Source organism: Penaeus chinensis, chromosome 33, assembly GCF_019202785.1.
Source record: "Penaeus chinensis breed Huanghai No. 1 chromosome 33, ASM1920278v2, whole genome shotgun sequence".
Classification (NCBI taxonomy): Eukaryota; Metazoa; Arthropoda; class Malacostraca; order Decapoda; family Penaeidae; genus Penaeus; species Penaeus chinensis.
In genome coordinates this window covers 14,565,666-14,576,469 of record NC_061851.1, presented here as the reverse complement: position 1 = coordinate 14,576,469, position 10,804 = coordinate 14,565,666, and the positions used below count along the sequence as shown (strand labels likewise).

The 10,804-nt window shown below is 32.9% G+C and overlaps 1 protein-coding gene across 1 annotated transcript in view; it reads left to right on the top strand.

Annotated features, from left to right (window-relative positions):
- The first annotated feature begins 7,261 nt into the window (after nt 1–7,261).
- The window catches only part of LOC125042997 (oxalate:formate antiporter-like), a 12,536-nt gene continuing 8,993 nt past the window's right edge, over nt 7,262–10,804 (top strand). Inside the window, exons 1-4 of the mRNA XM_047638918.1 lie at nt 7,262–7,417; nt 7,712–7,852; nt 8,768–8,954; nt 10,582–10,708. Of these exons, the coding sequence (XP_047494874.1) occupies nt 7,723–7,852; nt 8,768–8,954; nt 10,582–10,708 (444 nt within the window). The 5' untranslated portion in view covers nt 7,262–7,417; nt 7,712–7,722. The remainder of the gene's footprint in view (nt 7,418–7,711; nt 7,853–8,767; nt 8,955–10,581; nt 10,709–10,804) is intronic.

Here is a 10,804-nt window from a genome sequence, read left to right as displayed (position 1 = left end):
TGTATTTTTTTTATTTTTTTTCTGGGGTGAGGTGGGAATGTTATGATTTTTTTTCTTCTGGGGGAAGAAGTGGCGGCCAGAAATACAAAAAAAGAGATAAATATAAAGAGGGTACAGGAAGAAAGAAGGGGGAGAAATAGGGAATGATATAGAAGGAGAGGAGAGAAGCTGGATAGATAGATTGATAAAGGGAGAGAAAGGGAGATGGCAAAATAGATATTCCTATGAACAGAATTTTTGGCTTATTTGTTTAAAAGATTTTATTTATTACATTTTGATTCACAGATGTATTTCAAGCGATTGTGTAATAGAAATAATAGTAATAAGATATTTTCTTTTTAAAACAGACAGTGGAAAATAGCTTATACCATGCTATTCAAACCGCAGACATTGTACCCTGTTATATGAAGCATAGAGCATGAATAATGCTCAACAAAGTGCGCTTGGGGTGCAAAGTTAAATGCGTTTGCAAGATTTTTTTTTTTTTTTTTTTTTGACTCATGAAACCAAGAAAATGGTATATAGACGTGCGTGTGTCAGTGCTCTATAATCTGCTGTTTAACTGCAAATATGAGTTATTTCCAGTGTCTTTTTTGGATCTTCAAATGTAACTGCACTTGCAGTACAAAAAAAATTCATATGCAGTATACAGATTGTGATTTTAGGCTAATGATTCAAACTTGATTTAAGTACCTAATTGATGTGTTAGCTGCTAATGTCATTAAAACAATGCTTGTGTCCATTCTTTTCTACCTTAGATCTTAGTATGGAATTCAGTTAAATGACTTTATATCATTAGAGAGGCTTTGCCATATTAAAGTAAGCACATGCGTATGCATATATATGTATCTACGTGAATACTCTAGATTGTGCGTCAGCAGGAAAGGCATAAGATAATATATAATATAACCAGATATAACCAGGAGGAGGGAGAGGAAATGAGTGTAAGATAGAGAGATGGGGGGGGGGGGGAACAGGGACGGACGGTCGGAAGGAGATAGAAAGAGAGAGGGAATTATCATCATTAACATCAATAATGTTACTGCCACTGCAGCTGTAAATTCTGTCTTCATTAGTATTATTTTTCTACATTATTAGTTTTCGGAAACACGCGAATGAAAGTTCGTGATAATTTTTTTTTTTTTCCGGACACATCTGTTTAGAAAACACATACTCTGTCATGCTGGAGATATTCATACACAAGTTGAACTTTAGTCAAAAAACCTTATATCCCACTTATAATATTTCTGAAAATTCACCAAAGCACTGGAAGATAGTCTTAGTGACGATTAGCTTCAAAGTCATCCCCTGAATTCATCGCTCGCAAGAAGCAGATCACAAGACTCGCTTCTCTCTTAACGCGTGCCACAGGCAGGACCTCTGGCCCTCCGCGGCCATGGACTCGGCTGCCTCGCCCACCAGCTATGATCTGCGTGAAGAGGACGGCATCTTGAGGTTCATTCACCGATTTAGGTCCGTCACCAGTTAAGGTCCCAGTCACCAGTATAGTCAAGATCCAGTCACCGATTATATACACATATATGTGTGTGTGTGGGATGTATAGACACAAACACATATATATACACATATACATGCGCGTGTGTGTGTGTGTGTGTGTGTGTGTGTGTGTGTGTGTGTGTGTGTGTGTACGTGTGTAGATATGGGACGGGGATAGATACTCGTAGATACAGCGGGAGGAAGAAGAGGGCAATATACGCATTCCTATAATTCCTATAATTCCAGATCATTTCATTAGTTTGGCAATTTTTCCTCTCCCATGTTACTGTGTGATTCATAGATATTCATCATGATTTTAAAGCTGTAAGAAAAGTAACATCTCTCGTCTTTTTATAATGTATGATAGAAAGATAGGTTATTCCTGTCTATGCAGAACAAAGAGCACTGCGCCCTAAACTAGAATGCACAAGGAATGAAATTAAATTCAAGGCGAAATGAGGTTGCAAGATCTGATGTTTTTGACTTGATTATGAAAAGAAAATCTGGAAGGTACATGATTCTGACGTGTGTGTCAGTGCCCTAGGATTATGTGTTTAACTATGCAATTACAAATATTGTTTTTATTACCCGTTTCATTTCCAAATATGGAAAAGAAATTGCCCTTAAGGAACATCATGAAACAAGTCGTATTGACTATATCTTTTAATGATTAAAACAGGTTGATTACAGAATTGAATTAATCGATATCTGATGTCAAAAAAGCAATTGTAATAAATGATCACATGAATGTTTGTCTTTTTCCTTCCTTAGATATCAGTTTGAAATAAAACTAAAGATCTGTAAAGCTATATAATTAGAAAGGTGTCAATACACATACACACACACAATGTGTGTGTGTGTGTATGTATGCTTATAAGCATGTATATATGTATGTGTATATATATATATGTATGCGTATATATATGTATATATGCATATATATACATATATATACATAGATATATGTACACGCACATACATACACATATATGAACATGTATACATAAACACATCATATGTATGTGTATATGTGTAAAACACAACCGCGCGTACATGTACACGCGCGCACACACACACAGATATATATATGTATATATGTGTGTGTGTGTGTGTGTACATACATACATACACATATAAATATATATGTATATATATGTGCAGAGTACTAAACAGTGGTGTTAATTGAATACGCCCACCATACATATTTACGAAGACAGAAAACTAATAAAAAAGTAATACGAAACAATTATCATGGTACCAGTTTTTTCATTGATAATGCAATACACAAATTTCTTATTTGTGTGCAAAGCAAAAACCAATAAACCTTTTGCCTGATACACTTCTGCTTCCATTAAGCAGCACACGCTTCATTCATACTCTTATGTCATATTATTCAGCAATATCCTTGTTAACTGACGTAATTCAATACCAAATTAATTTCTCTAGACTACATTCTTATCAGTGGATAATGGTGTTTTCCGAAGCTGTGCTTGTGTTTACAAAGCATCATCAGTGTGACCATAAAAATGTATGAGATATTTAAATTGTAACCATTTCAGTTAAAAAGTCTGATGAGAAAAATGTTTTAAATTAAAAATAAGATGAATAAATTTACAGGAAAACATGAAGCACTGTATAATTGTTTTATCTTCTAACTGTAAATGGTAATAACAATTTTTCTTCCCAGGGTATGTATACTGAAAGGCATTGTTTTCCAACATGTTTTTATAAGAAAAGAAGAACAAAGATAGTGATGTTTCTTTTATCCCATGAACGATGGATGACTTTAAAATTTTCCATATTTTGAGACAAGCAAGAGTGATGAAATGAGGCAAAACGTGCAAAAATGAATCAGAACAGCTAATAAAAGGAAAAATTCATTGTCATTCACTTCTGGGCTTCTTGGTCTCGAGCGATGAGCGTCAGGGTCAGACTCAGGACCTGGAACTTAGAGCAGAGAGGGAGAGAGCTTTGTTTCTGTTTTTATATATACAAGCCGTGTGTATACATATGTGTAATATAAATATAAATAAATATATATATATGTATGTGTGTGTGTGTGTGTGTGTGTGTGTGTGTTTGTACATATATATATATATGTATATATATACATATATACAATATATACACATACCCATAAGTTAAATAAATATATATGTATATATACATATATACAGTATATACACATATCCATAAATAAATAAATATATATATATATATATATATATATGTGTGTGTGTGTGTATATATATATGTGTGTGTGTGTGTGTGTGTGTACAGTATATACACTTATCCATATATATATATATATATATATGTATGTATGTATGTATACATATATTACATACATCTATGTATTTTTAAAAAGCCATGCTCACACCACGCCCGCGCACACACACACACACACACACACACACACACACACACACACACACACACACACACACACACACACACACACACACACACACACACACACACACACACACACACATATATATGTTATATATTATATATATATTTATATGTTATATATATATATATATATTATATACATATATTCAATATCATATATATATATTATATATATATATATATATATATAGTCAAACGACCAGGGGGCTATGGTCTATCCTGTCACTTAAGGTCTATGTACTTATATAGACCTTGAACGTTATGTTTCACTGGGAATAAGAGTATGATATATGCAGGTTGCGTTCATATGGCGAGGCCCGAAGAGATGATTGCTTAAGCCTTATCTATTGTTTAGATTTAAATGCAATTTCATTATTGTTGTTACAACCATAATTGTACCTTCACTTTAGCTAACTCTTGTAAAATTAACAGGTATACATACATATAATAGAGGTTATAGATAATCTGCTGTGTGCACAAAATGACCTTAGCCCTTGACCCAGCAGAAAGCGTCTGCCCACCTCTTCGTGAACAACCCTCGCCGGCCCTTGGTCTATGCTTAGCATCACAACCGCTCAAGCACCGTCCCATTCTACATTATCTTGTGTGCTTGTCAGTGTGTTGTACACTTTTTGACAATAAAGAGTCAAGCCGTACATACCAATCTATCACTCCCCTACCAGTACCCGGTATTGAGTCTCTCCACATTAGAATAGAGGCTCTGTGTGTCTCTGTCTCGGATAACAATTGATATTAATCGTAATTGTTATAAAATAACAGTAATTATAATAATAATAATAATAATAATAATAATAATAATAATAATAATAATAATATAATATTTTAATAAAGATAATAATAATAATATTAATGATACTACTGACAGTAATATTATTTCAATTATAAACAGTAAAGATAGTAAATTTATGAAGGATCAAATGGATAATGAGAATGAAAGAAACAAAAGTGTATTTCAAGTGTGAAGATGTAGTTTGATGCCTGATTTTGGATAGTGTACTTCATTAGAGTGAATTGTGACTAAAACAATGATTAAATACTATGATATGAATTATTTGGTCACAGATTCGAATACAATATAAGTCAGATACCCTCGGATTTTTTTTAATACAACAAACAGTTGTAACCCTTCGCTATGATATAATCGTTATGTTATCGGTTACTGTTTATATCTAAAGGGTATTATCAAAAGGGAATAAAAATAATGAAAGAAAAAGAAGTAAGAAATTACTAGAAAGCGTACAGGGAAGGAAGAGAGTCTACGAGATACAGATGGACAGAATGGCAGGGAAACAGGCAGAAAAAATGAGAGGGTGAGAGGCAGAAATGAACGTGCATAAACGGATGTTAAGAAAAAGAAGATAAAAAAAAAAAACAAGAGAAGGGAATAGAGTAAGAAAAAATAAATATATCGCCATCCTTTTTTCTTTCTTTCTGGAAAAGCTATGTAGAATGAATCGTTTTACAAGCCTTTGAATTTGAGAAAATGTTCAAGTTAACTATTAGCGTGTTGATTACATACATATTTCTGAGGACTAATAACAAGTAGTTATGCATGTCAAGACAGAACTTAAAGTATCGTCCATGATTACAATAATTCAATAATAGAATAAATAATAAGACTAAGAAAATATGATAACTGGAAAATAAGAAAACAATCCCATATAAGAAGTATTAAAGGTAAAATGTTAGGTTTCTGGAAACCCAAAACATTTATTTGACGCAGTGGTTAAGTATTTTGAGTTGGCGCTATATTTTATACGTTTTCTATGGGCTAGCTTCAGTTTTCTTTGAAAATCCTAACGCAGACATAACTGATATATAGACGTTATTGAGTTGGCCATGGGTGTGTTACACTATGGTTACGATAAATTCCAAAATCTGTAACAATCAGAAGAATTGTATGTAGGTAAACATAACTTCATATTACGGTGATATTAATGACTTAAGTTTTCAGATCTAAGTATACTTGGATATATTTACTCCATGTTTATTGATTATTTCTTAAGTAAAAAGTTCATTTGAAGGCATGCGTGTCCCACTGCCCGAAAATGTTTTTTGTTAGTTTCTTTTCATCTAACACTTAAGCACCGATATGCTAATTCTAATGCATTCCATCTAATCATTGTAATTCATAGATGTGAAGATATCGATGCTTGTGTTTAAAGAATAATAATAATTTAAATTAACAAAACATTCAATAAACGTATTTATGGGCAATTTGGTCTGAGAACTCCTTGTGACTCGCATGCTCTCATTAGTCTTTAGCTTACAGGAATATGTAATAATTAAATAAACTACAGGCTTACTGAAGGAAATATAACATTTTGATAAACTAAAGGCATAATACATTTTGATAAAGGTCATACACGAAAAAACACGAGATAGAGACGTGATGAAATAAAGCTCTTCCCTCTGCGCTCACTGAATATTTCCCTCAGATTATAATGTATATTTAAGTTCAAAATGGCTTCAGGTCAATCGCGTTTATTCGACATTTTGTCAATTTACCTTCCTTTTCCATAAGCAAGGTATTGTTGTAACTGTCAAAGGGTAAATAAAGAACTCTGGACATAGGAAAAGCCGTCATTCAAGACTCATTTCAAAATTTGCAAAACAACTACCGAGTCAGCCAACAGAACCTGCGTACCAATTTCTTTTCGTTTGTAACCGAGTGGATTATTGCTGCCTCTCTGCAAAGTTGCCGACCTGAGTGACCTATGATCTCGAAAGTGACGTTCTCTTTTTGGAAAACAATTGCGAATCGCCAAACATGAGCAATTGCAAGTAACATATGTTAACTTTTCGCGTAGAATGGAGTACTCAAGTCTCAGTCCTGGGCAGTGCTACCAACTACTTTTTTTTCAAAATTCGCTGAGTCGATGTAAAAAATCCTCCAGCTTATAGGTGAAGCTCTTATAAAAGTATGCCTGCTATATTTATCAAGAATATTCGACGGATACTCTTGCAAATTTCATAATCTTCCCTGTCAGATTGATTCAAATTCGCTAGATTTGGCTAGAAAGTCGTAAAATGCAAAATGCCTGATTACCTTTATTTGTAGTCGGGCGAGGCTCATATCTGACTTCTCCTTATCGTATTTGTACATTGACCGCATGGTATTGTCAGAGGTGAACCGTATAGGCCTGATGAACGGGAATAGATATGATAATATATAATTTTTACCTTTATTAAGTGGTTTTACGCTATATTCTCGGTCATCAATCCATTTCAATCAAGAATTCACATCTAAGACCTTTACTAGTATTTGAAAAGAAAAATAAGCATTTGTAAAGTTACACAGGCAGGTAGGTTATTTATAGAATGAACTTATCACGATTATGCTCGCTGAGTGGCCCTTGAGTACGTAAACAAACCTCTTTTGTTTACGTCTGAAAATGTCACGTTTCTCGTAGTAAAGGAAAACATATGGAAAACTAATGCTGCTTCATTATGGATCAGAATTCCAGGGAGACGTAAAGATCGGGTGAGAAACACATCTTTGGATAACTGTGTTATGCATTTCAGTGGGGTGAAAATGTAGAGAAAAAGGTGGAAGTTGGTTGGATGCATATGGAAAGTTGTGTGTTTCCTTGTATGATTAGTTTTAATATATTTTATTATATAAAGTAGGTAGGTGGTATATGTATGATGAAGTGTAGTAAATTTAATTATTTTTCATGTACAAGTTTATTATTCTCTGCCAGGTATAAATATGCTACATGGTAATATCATTGTTATTTATGATAATTCTTTTCTAAAAATAATAATTTCTCTCCAGATTTTAAGGACATGAGTGTAGTACGCATTCGCCAGTTCAGGATGGCAGACTGTCTATTATCAAAAATGTGCTCCAAAGGTATAGCAGCTGTGATTGGGGGGATCCTGATTCATCTCACCCTTGGCAATCTGTACAGTTTTGGTAAGAAAAAAATTATATCAGTATTAGAAATGGTAATTCTTTACAGTAGGGATGCACTTGCCGGAGATTAAGTCCCTAATTCTGTGTCCCAAAATGTATTCAATAATCTAAGTTGCCATGTGTATTTGGGCACTGCTTGATGGGAACGTTGATGGGGCACTCTACTCTTCCATACCCCCTGGCATACATTGCCTTCACCTCTGCCTGCATAGCAAGATAGAGCTGAAACGTAGGAGGACTGCGATCTTTTTCTTTTATTTGTGACATTCATGTCTGCAGATTATTTTCCTGTACCAACGGCTACAACTTTTTGTCCTCTTCAAAAATATCATGTTTCCTCTAGCTTAGTGCATCCATATTATAAAGGTTAACTTCAGAAATTACTAGGCTTATTGAATTCCTAGTTAGCATGCTAAGATAAATATGAAATACAGAAGTGATGTATAACTGATTTGATCCAATGAAATAATATATATGTAATATTAGTGATGTTAATAAACAGTGACCATTTTTCTGAGTAAATTACTAGTATCACACAATTGCCGTTGAAGAGGTTAGTTTGAAAAGAAAAATCCTGGCTTGAATACAGAACTAGTTTCTTTTTGATAAATGTTTAGAACATATTTGTAGGACTTCAAAATTATAACTTTTTTCTTGCAACTATATCCACCATGTTCAATCGAAATCCACTTGAGCTTCCACAAGTACTTACTTCAAAGATCAATCACCAGGGTATTTTACAATCCCCATCCTACCAAAATAATACTGTGCATATAAGTTTTTTTTTGCTTTTATTAGAGCAGCAAAGCTAGTGACAGACACACAAGTATGTCCTTAACATTTATCATTTCTTCCTTAAAATGTTGAATTGCCTTAGTTATTTACCTCAAACTTCATGGTATTTTACATTCCCAGGTAACATGATGACATACATGGCTTCCTATATGCACATCAGAGTTGACTCCAGTATCGATTATGGAAATTTTATATGGGTGAATTCTATAACTACAGCAGCTCAGGGCTGTTTTATGGTATTTGGAGGCCTGATGGAGAAGAAAGTCGGACCTAAAATTACATGCTTTGTGGGCTGTTCCTTACTCAGGTAATGTGTTTTTGTCTGTTTCTCTGTTTTATGTGTATATATTTTCTGTTGCCTGTATCATTTGATATATTTGTGGGTTTTATCAATAGTGTTGAGGAAGATTATATTATGTGAAATTTTCTGTAACCTTCATTAAATAATAAAACTTTTTTTTCATTTAGACACAATTGAAGTTGGAGATAAACAAAATATTTCTAAGATAAGAATAAGCAATGATCATGTTATTGAGAATAAAAAGCAAGTATATGATGTCAGTGTGAGTTTTAAGCTCTGAAAAGTGAAAAGAATTAGTTGTGGCCTCTGATTATGCAATACAAGGAGTAATAATTTGATAATTATTAAGATTGCTTGTAAATACTGTGTATTGATTATTCATCAGAAAGTTGTGTGCATGAATACTTTCACTGCCTAAAAAAATTGCTGTAAGGTAGTGTCAGCTTTTCACTTTTATTAAGGCCTGTGTTTTTTTTTAAATATTTGATCATATATTTTTCTTGTATTAAGTAAATAGTTAGATCAACTAACAATGATTTTATGCTGAGGATTTTTATTACTAACATGTTTTATTTAGAAAGTTCTTTTCTTAAAAGCATGTGAATGCATATATTTTAAAGGCAGTTACTAAGATTTTTCCTCTATCATTCATATTCTGGCATCAGTGATTTGATCAGTGATTTTGCTCTCTGATTGTATAATTAACAGTAAAACAGATTTGTTCTTGTGCACTGAAATGATACTTTTGTAACCTTTTGCACAAAAGCCACACGTTATTGTTAAGATTTATTGTGATGATGAAAATAATCAGTAAGCATGTAAGCATAACATATCAATATATTCCTTGGTACCTAAAATAGTCTGTTCAGAGTATTAACTATTTTTTTGGAATATACATGTATAAGAAATAAGGTGCAGTTACACAGTAAGCTTACATTGCAGTACCTATTCATTGGTTCCTATATGAAAAATTTATAAATAATTCATCTTGAAATATGTAGTTACTAATTTTTAAAAATATACATATGATGGGCAAATAGATAAGATAATTTTGGTGTTTGTGAATGAGTTAGTCACCAATTATTCATTCATACATATGTTTTTTTACCTAAATGCGGAGATGAATGTTTTAGCATGATTAGCATAAATAATATAAATGCAATCATATGCCTTGGGGACCTGAACTACTCTCATAAAGATTCAAAAGAATACAGTATAATATTATCTGAGGAGAAACTCACAAGATAAGGACAGACTATAAATCATTTACACATTTTCTTAAGTTTACAATATTGGAGCTTTGGTTTCCTAGGAAAATAAGCCTGTAGTTTGTACATAGTATTTCAGACAGTTTTCACTATATTCATAATAATTTAGGAGAAAGAAGACAGACATACCTTTCTGTTTTTTTTTCCCTTCAATCTTAAAAGCTTTTTGCTAGATAATTTATCCTATGTCTTGATATTTTTGTAGGAGCCTTGCTCAGTATATACAGTATAAGCTTGTTAGCTACGCATTACATCAAAGAAACATTAATTCTTGTCCAAATGTTGATACTGTTTAATCCAGTTTAGTATGGTTTAGTGCATTCTTTGTATTGTCTTATAAATCACATGAACTGGCTTCATTTCAGTGCTGGTATCATGCTGACCCACTATACCATTGAAGTATCGCTCTTTGCTGTTACCATGACCTATGGGCTGTTGTCTGGTCTCGGAATATCCTTGTCTTATGTTACTCCCCTTGCTTGTGGCATGAAGGTAACAAGTTTTATTGTTTTACTACCAATTAAGATACAACAGAGTGTGTGGGATTTTTGTTTTGTTTTGTTTGTAATTTATTATTTTATTTATGTA